This window comes from Notolabrus celidotus, chromosome 10 (genome assembly GCF_009762535.1).
Source record: "Notolabrus celidotus isolate fNotCel1 chromosome 10, fNotCel1.pri, whole genome shotgun sequence".
Lineage (NCBI taxonomy): Eukaryota > Metazoa > Chordata > Actinopteri > Labriformes > Labridae > Notolabrus > Notolabrus celidotus.
The window spans coordinates 13,200,275-13,220,304 of record NC_048281.1 but is presented as its reverse complement, the minus strand read 5'-3'; the positions used below and the strand labels follow the sequence as shown (position 1 = coordinate 13,220,304).

The 20,030-nt window shown below is 41.1% G+C and overlaps 1 protein-coding gene and 1 long non-coding RNA gene across 3 annotated transcripts in view; one reads left to right on the top strand and one right to left on the bottom strand.

The window, feature by feature from the left end:
- Positions 1-6,360: 6,360 nt before the first annotated feature.
- Positions 6,361-19,022, bottom strand: LOC117820134. Of its 2 annotated transcripts, none has more exons than XR_004632703.1 (4): positions 18,804-19,022; positions 12,741-12,833; positions 7,899-8,027; positions 6,361-7,142 (listed from the first exon to the last, which is right to left on the bottom strand). It is a non-coding gene; the product is annotated as an uncharacterized LOC117820134 (long non-coding RNA). The 2 variants fall into 2 exon arrangements; XR_004632704.1 differs by lacking the exon at positions 18,804-19,022 and adding an exon at positions 13,786-13,878 and having other exon boundaries at positions 12,741-12,874.
- LOC117820133 (immunoglobulin superfamily member 3-like) overlaps positions 18,039-20,030 on the top strand; it is a 90,721-nt gene continuing 88,729 nt past the window's right edge. The window contains 1 exon segment of the mRNA XM_034693802.1: positions 18,039-19,029. Within this exon segment, the coding sequence (XP_034549693.1) occupies positions 18,990-19,029 (40 nt within the window). The 5' untranslated portion in view covers positions 18,039-18,989.

Genomic DNA, 20,030 nt, shown 5'->3' with positions numbered 1-20,030 from the left:
AATTGCGGTGAAAGTTGTGATTGTTTTTTTTTTTGCTTTTTTCCCCCAATAACATCTCAGGGGCAAGTAAATATGCTAAATTACAGTTGTTTTTAGAAAACATCCTTGATGTGACCACTGTGACTGTATTTTGATTCTCTTGATTCACAGAAAAATGCCATGAAAGGACCGTATTGCACATTTACCACGGTCCCTGAATGCACCTCGCAGCGACTGATGCACAGTCAGTTCACGGCACTCTGAAATGAATCTGCATCTTTGATGACAAGGTGTTGATCAAAACTTACTGAATGTGTCTGATGTTTCACCAAACTGGATTAAATCAAGCTGTAGATGCAGAGCTTTTTACGGTAACCACGGCAACAACGTCAAACATCAAATATTAAACAGACGTCCCCCGGTTGTGTCTTTATCACTAACACACACCGGGGGTAAAAATCATCAATGAAGATGAGACAGATGCATGGAGGTGAGCAGAGCTGGTTCATAAAGCACACCTGCTGCAGGTAGGTTACCAAGCGAACACTGAGCCCCTCAATCTATAAATAATAACGTTGTCATGGTCACTTGTCCTGCCTGCTGTCCCCTCTTTTCACCCGTTCTCTGTACATGTTTTGCTGTTGAAAAGTGCCGATCAAGTGAGGACTTATGTTTATGTTCCAAGGAAGTCAAATTGATGACAAAACCGATGACGTGCAGGGGCTGAGATTGAGGTAATTGGTCAAATTTGCGAGAAATTGCGCTGATTGTAAAAAATTGCAAGGCCGCGAAAAAAATCGCGCTGATTGGTTGAATTTGCGTTGATAGTTGCGAACGCGAAATCGCAACTTCCTGGAGGGACTGAATTGCTAATTTCTCGATGTCCTCTCACTGTGAGGGGGGTGAATTTTTTTCTAACGCAGCAATTTTGAAGATATTGAGATTACTAGTCTTCCATTGAGAGGCTCAAAGCCCGCCTCTTTACGTCACACTGGCTCGACAGAAGCAATATGGCTGCCGCTGCCGATTGGCTTCAAAATAGCGTTCAGAAACAGATGGGTGACGTCACAGATACTACGTCCATATTTTATACAGTCTATGATTAAAACTAAACTTTTTTGAAAAAAAAAAAGCATGTGAGCGTCAGAAATAATGACATCACATTATGTAGAAATGGACGCTTGTTGCTCCCATTGCATCTGTCAAATATACACTCTGATTACGTCATCTATATAAATCACATTGATATCAGCTGTGAGCAGGAGGCCAGATTGATACGTTGGAGATGGAGGATATTTATATCTTCCTATGTTTGCACTTCATAAACAGAAAATTATGATGTCTCTTGTGTTAACACATGGCCACAACATTAAATCACAGATATGGATATCATCAATCTGCCTCTATCTTCACTAGAGTTAGGGAAAAGGGTAGGAAAATCCTTTCAAAGTAAAAGCACAGTTCTTTACTGTGTCAAATAGTTGAAAAAATGAGTGAAACTTCACAAACATTACATCCAAATATTTACAGCAACAAATTATATAGGTCATTTACAGTTAACTTTTAAGTTCTCTGTTTCGTGGCTAATGAGAGTTCATGCAAATACTTGTCGTTCTAACCAGCTGAAGATGCTGCTTGTGTGTGTTTTTAAAATAATGTTTTATCTCTATAACACAAATATTTTCTCCGCATTAATAATCTGTTTACAAGACAGATAGCCAAATCTGCTGCCGACACAGCTAACATGAAAGGCAAAGCCTGGGTGAACCTCAGGCAGCAGACAGCCGTGTAGCCCTCCAGCATGTTTGTCACGCTTAGCCGTCCCTTCAGAGTGTAAAAAGGTGGTAGCTTATGTGAGTTTAGATTCTTGTTTACGCTCACTTACAGCACTTTTTGTCCTTTTAATGAACCATGCACTGTTTATTTAGCACTGAGCAAGGAAAGCCACGCGATGATAACACTTTATCATAGGTGTCAGCATTAGAGGCTCTTTAAAACTGTACTTATTGAGGTCTTATAGTAAAACAAGCAGCTGAGGGCTGAGATACAGGTTTTACTAAAAGAGAATGCACAAATCTTTCATCCTGAGCGTCTCTCCACCACAGCAGGCCCATTAGACTTCATGATGCAGTGTGCAGTAATTGGTATTTCTGTTGGTAAGCAGCTTTTTCATCCCAGAGCCAAGCCTCACGCTGCGCTGGAGACTGTAAGATATCACAGCTGTGGAGAACACATGACTGAACCTGTGCTGAGCGACATATCACTCAGATAAACACCTCCAAGGACGAACACACTCAACACTTCACAGATAAAATTCAATAATACGCATTGTTTGGAGGGATTTGGTTTGGTTTTTACCCTCTATGATGTATAAAAGCAGCCTCTCGGTGTAAGATAAGCATGGAGCAACAATCCCTCCCCAAGAGGATAATAGCTGTTGCATATCATATTCAATGATGACCCTACCATAGCTACAGGGATGTTTATAAATTAACTTTTTTTTTTTCTAATTTGCCTCTGTCATCAAAATTGACTGTTCATTTTACACAAATGGCGGGAGGGCGGTTGCCCCTTTGATGTGGTAATACGCTGTTTTGATTTCTGTGTGTCAAGCATGTTTTAACAGTGAGAGGCATTCCCAACAGCTACTCCTTCAAAATCAATTAAAACGCTTTCACTAACAGCCCTGCCTGGTTCAGAGGGAGCTGTGCTAACCCCCCCTTCTTTCTCACGCACACACACTCACATATAATTGAAGAATGTGGACCAAGAAGAGAAAGATACGGAGTCCTGAGGGAGCAACAGCGAGTCCTGGATTCAGATAGCTTGGCTGCAGCATTGACTTCACTTCATATATGCGGCTCTCAACAGGTTTACAGTAGATCCGGAACGCACAAGAGGCAGCAGGCCAGCTGGGCTCATACTGAGTGTTTTTTTTCTTTGTGCAGATGTTTGCATTTCACTTATTCATGAGTGTATTTGCAATGTTGAGAATTTATTGCATGTACGGTTAGTTAGTTGTTGCCACGGGGTTGAAAGCCAATCTGCTATATTTTCCTCTGACAAAAACTAAAAAGTGAAAGATGATTTATAAATATAAGTGAGCGTTTTGAATCGTGCTTCACCTCATGTTCATCAGCCATGCATCCAAGCCAAATCTGTCAATGTGATTGCAGTTTTTCCTCTGTTGCTTTGGCTGAATTCTCTAGTGATTGCTGAAGCCAACAAAACAATTCATCAAATACTAACAAGATTTGTTACTTTTGTGCTCAACAGAAGGAGCATTAATCATCCTTTGTTTTTATTCGCTCATGTTTGAGCACAATAAGGCAAACCACTGAACTGTCTCCACTCTGAAGAATTATTGTTTGTAAATCCAATTATGAACAAAATAGACACTGTTCCCTCAAAGTTTTACAGCTCTATTGTACAAAAATGTCAGATTGTGTAAGTCATTCTGACATTTTTCCTACAATAAAGTCACAACAAGTCTGAAGAGAAGAATTTGCGTTATCACCCAGCTGTTGGAAGTACTTGATTGTGATTGGTCAATACCCCATAGCGATGCCGTGTTATTCCTTGACAGCAAAGTGTTGCTGATCATGCAGTCTACAGCCTGATCATGCAAGTCAAATCAAATCAGTGCACAAAAAAAGGAGTCCAGCATGTCAGTAAATAACAGACAGACACAAAGCAAACACAAACCAGAACACAGTATGGACTTTGACAGTGTGACGGGACTGATGGAGTGGAAAGCAAATGTCAACAGACATTAAAAGTTATGTGGCAGACGACCTAAATCAAGTGCTGTGATCATTTTATGCTTCAGCTGAAGTGCCAACATAAAACCACTTATGTTCTGACATTGCTGTGAATGAAAATGTGAAGTTAAGAATAATTTATATCACAGAAGCAGACTAATGTTTTAACTTTAACATGCATAAAATGCTTCATGTTTTATGTTAATTTGACCTTCGAGGAGGCTGATAAGAATGTTTCTATAGAAGCGTCACCAACCTTGGAATCAGCACTGGGTTGCACCAGCTGTGCGTAAAGACCAAGCGGCAACCTCCGGTCTCAAAATATGAAGGCCATGCGGAAGTGTTATAAACTGCAATACATCGAGAATCCGCTTGAGGCTGGCTGCAGAAATACCAGAAACCACATAGACAGATATTCAAAAAAGAAGATGTTTACAGCATTAATAAACATGTTTACAGCCTGGTTAAAAAAAACGACTTGGCTCTACGTCGCAAAATTTTCTATCAGCATACACTGTACGGGGGGTGATTTTATTTTTCTAACGCGATGATTCAGAAGATATTAAGATTACGAGTTTTTGGCGAAATAAGGACATGACTGACTTGACTCCCAGACAGGAACAAATAACTGTTGGCTAGGAGGCTCAAACTCCGCCTCTTTACGTCACACTATGACTGGTTGAGTTCCGTATTTCCAATATGGCTGCCACTGTCGATTGGCTTCAAAACAGCGTTCAGGAACAGATGGGTGACGTCACGGATACTACGTCCATTATCTATACTATACAGTCTGTGGTAAAGACTGGTTTATACTTCTGTGTCAAATCGACGCCGTAGCCTATGCATGTAGCTCCGCATAGCTCTGTACCTACGCAGAGGCCTATGCACGTAGCCGACGCCCACCTAACTACGCTTTGAATCAACGAGTAGAGTTTACACTGGGCTTGAACCAGCTGAGATAGTTCCAACGTAGGCATAAGTTACATCTTAAATATTACACCTAGCTCTGAGTCGGTGTAAAGTCCTCCGTAGAAGACTGGTTGTCATGGCGCCCTGTTTTCAAAGATGGGATCATTTAAAGGATGAGGAGAAGCAAAGAGTTCAACCAGCTGTGATGTGTCGACAACACGCTCTCAGTGATTGATTACATGAATAATAAACATATGATGACTCTTAACTCACACTTTCGTTTCACACGAGCAAAGATAATTACCATACACCTGCACATTATTAGAGTACCTTTATATTAGTGTACAGTATGTTGTAGTTCAAGATTTCACCACTCAATGTCACTGTTGTTATCTTACACTACAGATTAATTATCACCATATCAAAATGATTTGTGTTATGTAATTTACCTTTATGTAGCTGTTTGTCGATTAACGGGAGTTATAGCAGTTATTATTCACAGTTAGCTTGTTTAGAGGCCATGAGGCTAACGTGAGTTAGCACTTAAACAAACTCCCAATCAAGAAAAAAGCTGTTCTCTGATTGACTGAACCAAGTGAAACGTCATATCTGCGACAATATTTTGATTAGTTTGGACTTTATATTCTACTAGTTAAGATGAACCTTACATCTCTGTGGTGCAACCAAACACTGACAAAACTTAAGTTACAATCTAACTAGTTTCAATGTATGGTTTAGGATGGACTTTACATCCTAACTTTGGACTCAACTCATGCAGAGCTGGTGTAACAGGCTGCAGTTGTTAATTAATTTAGTTGGCTGCGTGGTGAAAAGTGGGATAATGCTAGGTGAGCAGGTTGTTAGCATTGATATGAATCTTCCAGGGAGAGACTATGAGACCCTGTCAGGGTCCCAATCTGCTGTAACAGTGCACTCACAATACATGATCCCTCTCAATTTTTTGGAGTCCTTTGAATTGGTTAGTTAATTTTTGGACACATGGGACAGGATGTCTTGGATAGTCTTGTAAGTTTTCCTTTGAGTCACTGCCGTAGACGTCCTGCTGCTGTGGACGTTCCAGACTCCAGTTGCTACAGACGTGCTAGACTCCAGGGGCAACAACAACTACTACTACTATCCATCTCATCACTATCACCGAGCTCTCTCTATTATTCTCCTCTATCCCCCTTTCCAACCCTAACAAGGTTGAAGCAGATGTCTGTCTCACATGATTCTGGTTCTGCTTAAGGTTTCTGCCTGTTAAGAGGGGACTGGATCGAATCCTGTCTTGGTGTTGGGTCTCTGTTAATAATTTAACATAGAATATGGCCTAGAGCTAAGTTTGTAAAAGCATCTTGAGATAACGTTTGTTGGGATTTGGCGCTTTACAATAAAGATTGATTGATGGATTGATTGATTGGTCGTGACTTTATCTTGTGGTTGTGGTGCATTAAGGTATAAAACAGACCTTTATTTTGTTTCTGCAGGAATGTTAGCAGTGATGGCTACTTCTTACCTCTCACTTAGTTTTCTGCAAACAAAAATAAGAGTTATTGGATCATTTTTTATGCCAATCTGAGTGCTTTTCTGCTTCTGAACAACAGAAAAAGGAGATAACGTTAACTGTGATCTGGTGCAATAATAAGAAACGACTTGACTCTTTCATTTTGTAACTTGAAACATAAAAAACTTGGAACCATAAACCCCCACCTGAAGAGTATTCACTTTTATAGACAATAGTTAGCCTCAGAAGAATACCAGTCTGCTGCAGATGAGCTTCAGTATCAATGAAAACATGAAGGACAAGGCTTTTTCAAAGGGAGATAAAAGCACACTTTGAGTCTCAGTGTTGAATACTTTGAACACATTAGTTCTAAACAGAGCAAGCAAGGGGCAAATTTGGCGTCTTATAATTAACAAAAGAACTTCATTTTGACAGATAAACTTACAGCCATGTTTGACCTTTAACCTTTTCCAGGTTAGGCATATTTCTACATGCATGAGCTGTTTTTTTGTGATTGTCTTTACAGACCTTGAACACACACCGCTTTTGAAGACTGAACTGATATTACATGACCTGTGAAATCAAAATAACCCACTGACAAATAATATTTTTTGAAATAAGAAATTCTCATTGAAACAACATTACAAACTGTGATTATTTTTCTCCCTCTCAGTGCTAAAGGTTGAACCCCAAAATCAATACAAGAATTACTGCTGGCTCCATGATGTGAGAGTGGAATGTCAAGGCTTGTAAAATGTGGCATGTTATGATTCATAACAAAGAGGGTCCTCTCTTGCACAAGTGTTCCAAGTATGAAGGGCTTGGGATGTTTTCTTTAGAAAAACGGAGGTGTGTCAGAATTAGTTTGGGCAAGATCTTCCACACGAGCCGGCATGCATGACTGTCCACAGGTCTACACATGCTGATTACATGTTGTTATTTTGTTGCTTCTCTTTCCCTCTCAGGAGCAGTGCTGCCACAAAGAAAATCTATCAAAAAAAGATGAGGAAAAATGTAAGATTAAAAAGTCCATATAAAAGTGACAATCTCTGAAGAGGTTAAAAGCAGAGCAAACTTAAAAACTTGTCTGGTGAAGTGTTTTGCATGGGAAGTGCTAGCGTGCAAATGCGTTTGCATCACAAGCTGTGTTTTTCCACATTGGTGTTGTTCACATCAGGTATATGTGTATGCCTGTATTTTTATGTGTGTGTGTAAGTGTGTGTCAGCGCGGATGAATATGCAAGTGTGTTTGTTTAAGCAAGTAGAGTGCATGACTCAGCCCGAGGTAGGCAGGCAGCTCATGTTTCTTCTGCTTGGCAGGCAGCAGAGATAAAATCGGACTGACCTGATCATTTACGAAAAAACCCTAGGCTTTACCTCGGCACAACAACACACTGAAATTTTAGCGGTAACTCCTAACTCCCTTTGAATGCTTTGATTTAATATCACGTATGACCTTGATTGCCTTGAAAACTAGAGAAAATCATCTTTTATTGTCAATGTCTCCTTTTTCGTTCAGAGCTCATATAGATAGATAGATAGATAGATAGATAGATAGATAGATAGATAGATAGATAGATAGATAGATAGATAGATAGATAGATAGATAGATAGATAGATAGATAGATAGATAGATAGATAGATAGATAGAGACTAAGCTCTTACATCAACAGGCCCTTATCTGAGTCCTCCTGCTGTACACCAATTTCATTGTGTGACTTATTGTGTGTCATCCCCATCAATACCTCAAAGTGACCTTTAACAGGATTTAATACTTGTTTCCTGGAGACCGATGCACTCTCCGTGGTCCAAGCTCAGATTTCACCATCCACGATGATGATGATGACGATGATGTCACAGAGTTTTTCTCAGTCCTGCATGAGGAGACACAAACACACAACTTCATTCACGGCTTTGCAATTTTTCAGATTTCACAGAGCTTTAGCAACCTGTTCCAAGGACACAGGGACAGAAGTTGTTGTTGCAGTGTGGAGTATTCACATAACTCCTGGCTGACAGCCTCAAGGTTACATACTGCATTGCCGAGTTTTAATGCACTTTGTTTTGCCTCTGTGATATTTGGTGTGGTGTGTATTTGAAATAGATAATTGGTTCAGCTTAAATCACAGCATCTTGTTGGTAGATTTTTCACTCTGACTGAGATGTATGATACAAATCAGCTGTTTGCAATAGTTTGTTAACCCTTAGAATGACCTGCTAGCTAATTGGCTCTGTCACCCATTTGTATGCCAATCAATGCTAACTATCTGCTGGTGTTAGCTTCACATTTGGTGCACATGCTATAAACTTTATCCAAGTCACAACCTTAACGTCACTCACCGTTTCGTGTCCTAACTCAAGTTTGGCATCTATTTTGGGATCGTGTCAAGAGGGACACATATTGTTACTTGTCTAACACGGTTTAAAGGTTGTTGTCACACTGATCTTGGGTTGGTTTTCTTCTTACTACGGTTGTAAATTAAATGAACATCTTACTCTTTTAAGGAACTGTTTGATTCTCAGCCCTAGTAACGGGACACTGACAAATATTAGACAAGTAGAAAAAGAAAAAGAAAATGGAAAAATAAATATGTGCCAGTTTGTAATTAATTAACTCAATATGCCTGCTGTCAAACAAAACCTATTCTATCTTACTGTATACCAGTTTAACACAAGCACAGGGTGATATTAAACAGCTCCGACACATTTACAAATTAGACCGCCGTTATGGGTTAATAACCACAGTCTAATGACCACTGTTGTTCATGATACGTAACTACTAGATCAGAAGTGTATGAGACCCATATTTGCCAAACAGAGTCATACAATGTCAGTTAATTAACACAAGTTATTTAACAACAACAACAACAACAACAGACTGAATGAATAAAGTAGTTTAACTTATTTATTTAGATTTTCTTTCAAATTCTTTTTAATAATTTTATGCCACAACAAACCATAATAATGTTGAAGGGAGAAGCAAAAATACAAGATGTTAGGAACAGAAGACGATGACGCCAAAATCTACCCTTGAGGTGAAAGTAATCCAATAATAAAAGCAGAAAGTAATCCTGTAATTATTGTTTAAAGCCTTCTCACAAAGTCGAGCAGAGTGTCAGACCGAGTTCAGCATAGGCCAGGAGCAGAGCTGTAAACCCAGGTTGGATAATACACAATGGGTGAGGTGGGGGTGTAGGTTAAATCTGAGCAGGGAGTAAACAGTCATGTTCCTGGGACAGGACCAGAGATTTTCTTGTAGCAGAAATCCCTTCAACTGCTGTAATTATAGTCACATATACCCTGTAATTTTTCAGGGCTTCATAGCGGGAGTTGTATTTTACAACGAAGCACATTCATGTTAAATACCTCAGTTATAAGGTAAGACAATAAAATTATGTACACACACAAAGATATTATGTAATGGTGCTTGATGCACTGCAGTAGAACATCATAAACTATATAGAAAAAAATGATGTTACTACTTTGACATCATCCATTGATTTTAAAATGCCTTTATGATGCCATGAGTTTGGTATTTTGGCTGTCATTTGTTCTTTTGGAATCAGATGCTGCCATAATAAGACTAGAGGGAGATACTGGAAAGTGGTGAGAGGTGGGTGAATGCCAAGTTATCAAAGTCATACAATGTGTGCCCTTGGCTACTTCATTATCTTGTGAATGAGCTAGTTAACACAAGACTGTCAGAGGCAACTGAATTTGTTCAGACTCATATGGCTTAAAGAGCTTTTGAAAGTAAAATTACTCACCCACTTCTGATGCTAATAGGTACTAAAACATACAGTAAAGGCTGGTTTATCCTTCTGCGTCGACCCTTAGCAGCAGTGGTCGACGCGGACGTGAGCACTACATACTAGTGCGTCAATGTGTCCGTGTTGGGCAGCAATACTCCCACAAAATGCTTGAGGCAGTGTGGTCTCTCTAATAGTCGGCCCCGCTACATTTTCAGTTTACTTTTTCACAGCGATTCCGGGAACGATATGTTAATTTACAGCTGATACATGTTGCTGTTTATCATACAGCAATGATTACAGGGAAGAATAGAGAGGACACGTCGGAGGAGATTAAATACACGGCCGATGTGCGGGGATCTGGGAAATGCTGTAAATGCAGGAAATACAATGCCCCCGAGCCGACCAATCACAGGGCTTGCCATCTGGGTCCGTTCGACGCGCAGTCACATTTCGGAGGAGGTGTGAGTCGGCTATGTGTGTAGGCCTCTGCGTAGGTACGGGAGCTATGCAGACCTACGGCATAGGCTACGCAGTCGATTGGATGCAGAAGTATAAATCAGGCTTAAGTGATAAATAGTACTTGAGTTTTGCTCATCTGATCTGGAATAAAAAACTTATAATGTGAAGTTAGTTTTGAATCATGCACCATGAAAAAATTTACATAAGGCACCAACAACACAAACATGATAAAGAGGTGAAGGTTTGTGACAAAATTTGCTGAGGTAACATCAACAGCGGCTAGTTTTATCCAAATGTCGCTTGAAGCAACCATGCCCCTAAATATACAGAGCTTAAAGCCAAAATATGATATGCTTCTTAGCTCTGTAACCATCCCCAACTCCCAAATTAGCTACAGAAAGCAAAGCTGCATGTCTGTGATAAAGTTAGCCATTTTATTAGGGACATATTCGTCTTTAGGACCAGCTTTAAGTGGCCACTCAAGGAACTGCAGTCTTTTGAGGTCCTGCTTTGGTTTCATTTGTAAGCCGTTGAGATTGCCAGTACATGCATAAAATCAAACAAGAGTGCCAAGCTGTGTGACACATGATATCAGGTATTTAAAATTAATAAAATTGTATATTTAGTGCCATGCAGTGCTTTGTTTTTTTGTATGGATAATGCTATGATTCAGTAATCTGCCTGTGTATTAACTGTGCCTCCAGAAAGCCTTTTTCCCTTGCCCACATACTGAGTCATGTCGGTTTTACAGGCCTGTGTAGTGAGAGTGACTTACCTTGTTCTGCACACACAACGCAAAAGCGCCAGCGAGTGTAACCATGAAAAGCAAATGATGTTTTTCCGCCTGGAGTTGATAGATAGCATCTGCTTTGTTGTTGTTACCCAACAGCAAAAAGGGACAAACCTGCACCTGCGAGGAGGGATGATGATGAAATGTGTGCGTGTTGTGTAATGTGCTTTGTGTTTTGGGGCGTAAAGTCGAACAATCTTCACAGTGTGTCTAAGCTCACCTTGATGCCCTTGCCATCATGAGGTATTCACTGGGAAAACTGTGGCTGTGTGTGTGTGCGTTTGTGTGTCACTTTAGTCCAGGACAATATAATGAACCATGTTTGACACTAAGCTAAACGTTAGAATACCCCCAAATAATCTAGATAGGGAAAAAAGCAGACAGACTGGGAGAAGACGAGAGATGAATTGTGTTAACCTTGCTAAAATCATCCTTAATGAAGATCTCAGAAAACGAGAACAAGTGCACGCAGCTGTCTTTTTGTTATGACACAGGAGGATTTTACTACACTGCTGCCAGAATCTGTCATAATTATATCTGATTTGTTCTGTTATTCAGTGTGGCCTTTTGGCTCTGCTTCTGACATTATGTGAATATTAACACCTGCTGAAACACAGTGTAATATTACCTTCTGTAAATCCAGACAGGGCAAGAGGATCTATTGTCACTCAGATGTTCAAGTACTAGTTTGCTTCATTCAAAAGCTCTTAATTGTCACATTCAGCTGGAGTAATCATCTACAATGAAATAAATATATGGTGTGTCTTAAACCCACCAGTCTGCTAATGAGTATGAAAATTACATGTGGTGTTTGGCGAGCTCTGCTGTAATTTGAAAACAAAGGGACGTATATAAATGTTCTTAAAACCACCTGCAAATGAAAATAGAGGACTCCACTCCATTGTACTTAATACTACAAAGACTGTGTAAGTGAAATCTTGTGCACATTCGTGTGACTATTCATAGGCAGCAGAATAACTTGAAAAAAATCTTCAGAATAGCAGACAAACATTGCACTAAGCCCAACAAGCAGACACACCAGAATACAGGCGTATATAATTATAAAGCAATCATAGCAATCAACGCATTCAAGAAGGAAGAAAACAAGACACGAAGGCTTTGTATCAAGCACCAAAAAAAGAACAAGCGCATAAAATGGCTATTGGATTTAAAGGATGAATAGGAGACACAGATAGAAGGTTAAAAAATGGTAGCTAGACAGTCATTTTATATTAATACTCTACATTAAGAGCACAAATAATGAATAGTTAATCTGCCAGAAAATGCAATGTTTTGTGCTTCTGGCAGGCTAATTCCATGTAAAATAAATCCCTGTGACTGTGATTATGAGTGCCTACAGTGTAAGTTTGATAAGTTTGGATACCTGAGCTTCTTTTTTAGCTTAAAAAAGCAGCATGTGCATGACACTTGACATAAAGGCAAAATTACATCTCTGACTGCTTGCACTTCAACTCCATATAATCAAAGGTTATCTGACAATGCAGTGTGTAATCTCCAAAGCCAATGTGAAGTGTGGCGTGAGGAATTGGAGTGTGTGGCTCCGACTGTGTAGTGACTCAGCTCACGTTAAATCCTGGATAGAAGAGTGGCACTCTGGAATCCGGTTGGTCCCAGCTGGAGTGTTGTTGCCGTCTGCCTGCTGTCTGTCAGTTCGGTAGCTGTCAAAACCCACAGTATGTACAATATGTCAGGCTGGAACCTGCAACGACACAATCTAGAAACAATCAATCACCATATTCCAATGGGGTAAGTTTTCCCTGATATCACAGTAAAGTGAGAAGCTCAAATTGTGTTATAAAGTAGTATTGCTGTATTCCTGGTAGTAAGTTGGATGAATGTTAGATATCTCAAAAGCTGTTATCATTTTAATCCATTCCAAATGAGCAGCAACTGAAATATAATGTAGAGTTTAAATGTAGGACATATTTCTAGTTGAATTCACATGTTTGTTAATCCACCACATAATGTTAGACATCAGATAACATTAGCATTCAACCACTTCCCAAAGTTGCTGTCTCATGGCGCCATGGCACTACTTTCATGGCGGCAACCCGTTGTCTTAAAACATGAAGCCCATGCGGAAGTGCTAAAAACTGCAGTTCATTCAGCGTCCGCTTGAGGCTGGCTGCAGAAACACTGGAAACCACATTCACACCCATTCAAAAAAGACGATCTTTGCAGCAATAATAAACATGTTTACAGCCTGGTTCAAAGCCCAGTTCAGGTCTGAGATGCTAATTTCTCTATCGGCACAGACTGTATGGTAGGTGAATTTTATTTTATTTTTCCTGTATTCTCAAATATATTAAACTTAGGAGTTTTGCCCAAATAAGGACATAGCTGGCTTGATTGACAGGCAGGCGCCCTGTAGCTGTCAGCTAAAGGCTACAGGCCTGCCTCTTTACCTCAAACTAGCTTGGACGAAGTTTGGTTGTGTTCAGCATTTCCAATATGGCACCCACTGATGGTTGGCTTCAAAACAGCCCTCTGGAACAGATGGGTGCAATCAAGGATACTACGTACATTATTTATACAGTCTATGCTTAGTACAGAAAGGGCATAAATTCCTAGCTAACATTATCGTTAGCTCCTGCAGAGTTACACCATTACCTTGCTCACTGGGTAGGCCATGCTGGTATGTAAACTTGACAAAGCTAGATGAAAGAGATTATGGTTTACTTCTTAGCTAACATTACTGTTAGCTGAAATGTAACCCTTTCCCTGAACAGTATTGTGTGATACTTATATAATTTATTACCCGGCTTTCATACTGATCTTCCAGTTGTGTAAGATGGTTGATTCTGATTGGTCAAAACTCCTTGACAACCCATTGGCAGCGGCTATTAACTTGCACTAATATGAGCAACACCAGAGGCAAACTGATCACATCATGTCAAATCAACCCATGGTTAAGAGTTACGGCACGTTTTTCTTCTGCTTGTTGATACCATAGACCGTAAGGTAAGGTAAAACCATTAGTTTCTGTTCGCATCAAAACAATGTGTCTATAACGTTAGTTTCGGTTAGCATGCTAAATCGGCTACGGACGTTTTTGTATTGGATCCTGTCCAGCAATCCTAGCAACAAGCAGAGCAGGTGACTAAAACTTTAGGTTACTGATCTCTACAAAGAAACTTAAACCATGTGGTGGTGATGGTAGCAGGGTTAAAGGTTGTGACATTTGCCTTGCTTATTTTTAAGGTGTGTGAACCGCAGAGCTCAGAGAAGAAGGAGAGCTGGATGTGGACAGTCTAATGTTAAATCCACCGCAACAGGCAGATAAGAATCCATCCATCGCCCTGGAACGCAACCTGCCGTGGAATCACTGGGAGTATTTTTAAAAACTGTAGACACAAATCATCTTAATTGGATAAATTAATCTTTTAATCAATGTTTTTTGCCAATGTGTCAGTATCTTAAGTTAGTAGCAGGGTAACAAGGGGGGTAATGTATGATTAGCAGGTAGTTATGGGGAATAGAATCACGTCAGTCAGGGTGGACAAATCAGGATTGTATTCCCCATAACTACCTGCAAACAATACATTATCCCTTATGTTATCAAATAAGTTATTTCAACATGAAATGTAGCTCAGTATCCCTCCAGATTTTCACTATCTATTAAAAGTTGTTCATCAATGAGGAATCAGTGAATTATGTTGATTTGTCAGATTGCCTACCCTGATAGCCTTACAACATCATAAGAGCATTTTAGCTTCAACCGCTCAATGTGACGTCATAACCAGAATGAGAATATGGTAATATGGTGCATATGGTGAATGTGGCGAATATGGGGAATGGCTCTCTAACAGACACTGAATGGACAATTTATCATTCAGCCACATGTTTATAGATGACAAAGAATGTTATTTCTGATCATGATTCCCTCCATTTTTGTGGATGGATTTGGCACAACAGTTGCTCTCCCCATAAGCACTGCCCGATCCTTTTTACCTCAACCCCACTTGTACTCATGTATAATTCAGGTGAAGCACATATTGAGACATAACTTTTGTTTGACAGTGAAATACACTTTCTCTGTTCTCTCTTTGTCTTCCATCCATCTGGATTATTTCCCCATCCCTCTCCCCCTTGCTCTTTGGAAAGCCTCTCAGAATAACTATGGCCAGAAGTAGTTTCAAACTTTTTTTCCCCCCATTGTTTTTGACTCCATCAGAGCAAAGAGCTTTTGTTTACTTATTTATCATTTTCCTCATTTGTTTCAGAGATCATTTATGTAACGTTGCATTCCTCTGTGCAACCCACTTTACAGCTGGGATTCACCCAAAAGGCAGACTCTCATGTGAATCTCTGTTGGTGTGGTACAAATGTTTTCACATGTAATTCGATTGCTTCAATGTGGAATTCCTGACTGTTATTTCAATCAACCAGTCAATCTTCATTTATACAGTGCCAAATCACAACAAACGTTATCTCAAGACACTTTAACAAACATAGCAGGTCTAGAATATATGTTGAGTTATTAACAAAGACCCAACATCAAGACCGGATTCAATCCAGTCCCCTCTAACTGACAGGACTCATCTCATCTTAATCCACAATGAGCATTGCACCACGCAGTATTTAGCTAGTTACAGCAGCGAGGAAAAACTTCCTTTAACAGGCAAAAACCTTGAGCAGAACCAGACTCATGTTAGACAGCCATCTGCCTCGACCAAGTTGGGGTTGGAAAGAGGGATAGAAGAGAATAAGAGAGAGAGTGACGCTAACATCTGCATGAGCACATATACCTTAATATTTGAATCTGAAATTGAAAGTGCACGTGCATCTGTGGGCTGAGCTCTGCCTGTACAAACACCTGTGTAACACTGACATATCCGTGTGAGACTGGAGAAAAAAATGCACAGAGAAATCCAATAAATCATTCATACACTTTTGGGTTCAACTATGAAAAAGTGTGTATGATGAAATACGGGAAAAAAAATCTCTTCTACTCCACATCCAACCACACTCAACCTTATGTAACCTTTCTGGCCCCTTTTGCTGTAGCAGAATGAAAACATTGAGTTTAATATTTAAAACAAACTGCGCGTGACAATTACAAAAGATCACTTTAAAAAAGAAACATAAAAAGATGCAGCTCTCAAGACGTTCTGTAGGTGATGGACCCTGCTACTCTGTTATGAAGTGCACACAATGCAGACTCCTCTGTTTCCATGGAGACCTATTGTGATCCCCAGCACCCACTATGCTTGCAAACATTCCTCTTTATTTTTTCCGAGCAAACATACTTGTGGATAGTTGCCAGAGCTGGCGTGAGGGGTCAGAGGTGATCTCATCTTCAGTGCTAACATGATACTCAGCTCAAACAACACCACGGCTGTCTTTTTGCTCTCCGTGCTTGTGCAAACTGTGCCATCTCTCTCCCGGGCAATAAGGAGTCTGTGGAGAACTGAGCTAAATTTAGGTGCAGAATTATGTAGACCAGGTGTAATGCACATGGCCTACCTAGCCAGTTCCGTTCAGCAGGGGAATAATTCAGCCATGCTGGCCTTGTGTAAACCATTGGAGGCTGAACCTTCAGCCCACATGCTCATACCAGTGTCTGATCTCACTCTGGCTGGCTTTCTCTTGGCAGCTACTGCCTTTGTTTTCTCTGTATGAACATGTATAGCAGTCTGCTAATGACACCATTTTGGAGAGAAAAAAGGGACAAATATGTCCCTCTTTTCATCGAATGGTTTGGTTTACCGTTATAAAGATATGAGGTTTATAACATATTGTATTCTGTAAACATGTCTCTCTGTGCCTGCGGGCCTGGACCATTTCACTGGTTGAGCAGGAAGTTTTATCTGAGCTGAAACCCATGAGCAAAGCAAAAGGGGGAAATCGCTTTTAAGTTATTTCAAAATAAAAAAGGCTATTCATGTAGCATTCAGGCAGTGTACGGGACTCACAATTCCCAGTTGATTAAGAGAATACCAGATGGGTCCATTGCAATTACTTTTTGTGTGCAAAGTCCTACTCATTTATTTATGTAGGCTTTGTACACAGGAGGGATCTTTATTGGGTTTCACTAAGTAAGAGCTTTTTGGATTCTATATTTCTGTCCTTTCCAGAAATCAGTGCACCGTCACAGCTTCACTCACCAAAGCCTTATTATCTCATTGTGCTATTTTCCTGTTCGCTTCCAAACTCCCATTCACCCTGTCTATTTTGAGACCCTCCTAATATCGCAGCCGAGTGGTGCAAATAAATAAATCTGAGTGTATGTCAAAGTGACAGTTGGTTTTGCTACTTTGGATTTAAATCAAAGAGGCATGGATTTTGCAACTTGCAACCTTTGATAGATGGAAAAAAAAGTGTTTGTTCTGATATTACCTGCGGTTTTCAAGCAGAGAGGCTCATCGTTATGCTGATTACGCGTTGTGACAGTGTGGGGTGGTGGAAAAAAAGGAGGGTGGGAGTGATATAACGCAGACTGCTTGGTAAATTATGCATGAGAAGGTGACTTTTTTGATACACATTAGACAAGTTAACACCGCAAATGAATGGTCTCATATTAAAAACAGGATTTATTTCTTTATCCTCTGAAGGACCCTATCATTATACACTTAATATGCAGCATAATGTGATTCGTGTCAGCCTCTAAAAGTGCTTAAACTCCCACCTGCAAAATAAAAAAGCTGAGAACATTGGTAGCTCTGGAGGATTAATTACCCTCCACTTGGCTTAACCCATTCAAACCAGCAACGTCTTTGGCCTAGAATTTAAATTCGGAAATGCAAATGTGGCGGCCTCTCCCACAGTGGACGGACGGTGTCCCACGCGGGCGGGGCGTGGCTTCCGAAAGGGGGGTGGTGACACTGGCAACACGCTGTTAAGTTTTCAAAGTGGCAGGCAGGCAGGCAGGCAGGCAAACAAAAAAAAAGTGGCTCCCAAAGCAGGAAGCAGGGACATAACCTTGGAAGAAGAAACGCGGAGGACTGTTTCCTCTCTGGGAGCAGATCACAGGATTTGACTGACAGATTGTAATTACGCAGCAGTGTTTGAACTCGTGCGTCAATCCGTCTTTTTGGGCGCAGTTCAGTGTGTGAATCAGGTGTTCAATTGCGATCCCTGAGTGTTTGGAGTGAAAGTATTCATTGATTAAGCTGATGCATTGTGTCAGAGCACAAAGCCCCCGTCTGCTTCATCTAGAGCGCCCGCCCATTGGGCTTTCTGCGGAGCGATAGTGGGAGATTGATTATAGTCTCTGGGATTTTCCGTGGAGTAAGCCAGAGCTTGCCTGGACTGCGATTTGCTCTCCCATCATTGAGGAAGAGGAAATTATTAGCCAACATCAAGGACTTTTTTTTTTCACCCTGACTGCACATTTCCAGATTCCCAGTGCACATTTACCGTCCAGGTTTCCAATTTACGCGCAAGTCACGCCGGACTTTTTTTTCTTCTGTTTCTTTCTGTTTTTTCTTCCGAGGAGGCTGTGGGAGTGAGAGTGTGAATCGCCTCCGCAGTCTTGGATGCGTAGTAAACGGGGGAGTGGGTTGGGTCGCCCATACAGACGCCTGGCATACATACGCACACATCGTCAGCGATAAAAGCAGATAGGTGAGGGTGGAAGCGACGCCGGGGGTAGGGGGAGTCGGACAGTGGGTAGACGCGGGACTCACCGGCTGTGGATTTGACTCTAGGAGACTCGCTGCATTTATCGCCTGGGATTCATACACCTCCTTCCTGCTCTTTCACAGCCGGGACCGGCTGCTCTCATCACGCTGTCCAACCCTGACCACGACCAGACATCGCGTCCTCGCATCTGAAGGGGATATTGGAAGAGTATCTGCGGGGCAACACACACAATGGCAACCGGTGCGCTTCTTCTCGCCTGTGCGCTGCTTGGTAAGACATCTAAAAAATCTCTCATATCAATGAAATGATTTCCCTTATCTTTGCTTGTGTGTGTGAGTTAGTCACGGCACACCTGTGTGACACATGTATTACTGGTTAGTTTGGAGAGCAAGCACTAGTCATCACGAGTCAGGTGGAAGTAGGCTACATCGATAATCACTGCAATAATGACAGATGCCTGAGAACAGCTGTGTGTGTGTGTGTGTGTGTGTGTGTGTGTGTGTGTGTGTGTGTGTGTGTGTGTGTGTGTGTGTGTGTGTGTGTGTGTGTGTGTGTGTGTGTGTGTGTGTGTGTGTGTGTGTGTCAGAGGGTGTGTGTGCTGAACTGGGTTAATGTGATATTTGGACTTAAGTCACAGATTAACCCTACACACTCTGCTCAGACATCCTGTGTGTATTGATTAATGACACACAACCTGCCATTGCTTATTGTATTGATTAAACAACACTGCTGTAAACAGACTGTATGGACACACACACATGATGGACACACCTGGATCACACATCCCCAACACCCACAGGGTATGAAGTCATCAGTGTGTTTGAAGACACCCAGCACCAGCTTTGTGGTACAGTAACTCGTGTGTATGTTCAGCCCTCACACACATTCGTCACCTACCTGCAGTTTATTAGATTTCACAGACTAATGCGAGTTCAAGCATGTTCACCTGATGACACTTGGTGACACATAGAAAACACTCAGACAGGCAAGGACTGCGGACATACACACACACACACACACACACACTAACATGCACACACACACACACACACACACACTAACATGCACACACACACACACACACACACACACACACACACACACACACACACACACACACACACACACACACACACACACACACACTGCATCCTGCCTGTGAACTGTCCCAAACACCAGATGGCTTTTCTTTCTGTTCCTGGACGGGGAGGCTTGAGGGGACAGAGGAGGGAGGATTGAAGGGAGGGGGCAGGAGTGGGAGTGGGAGTGGA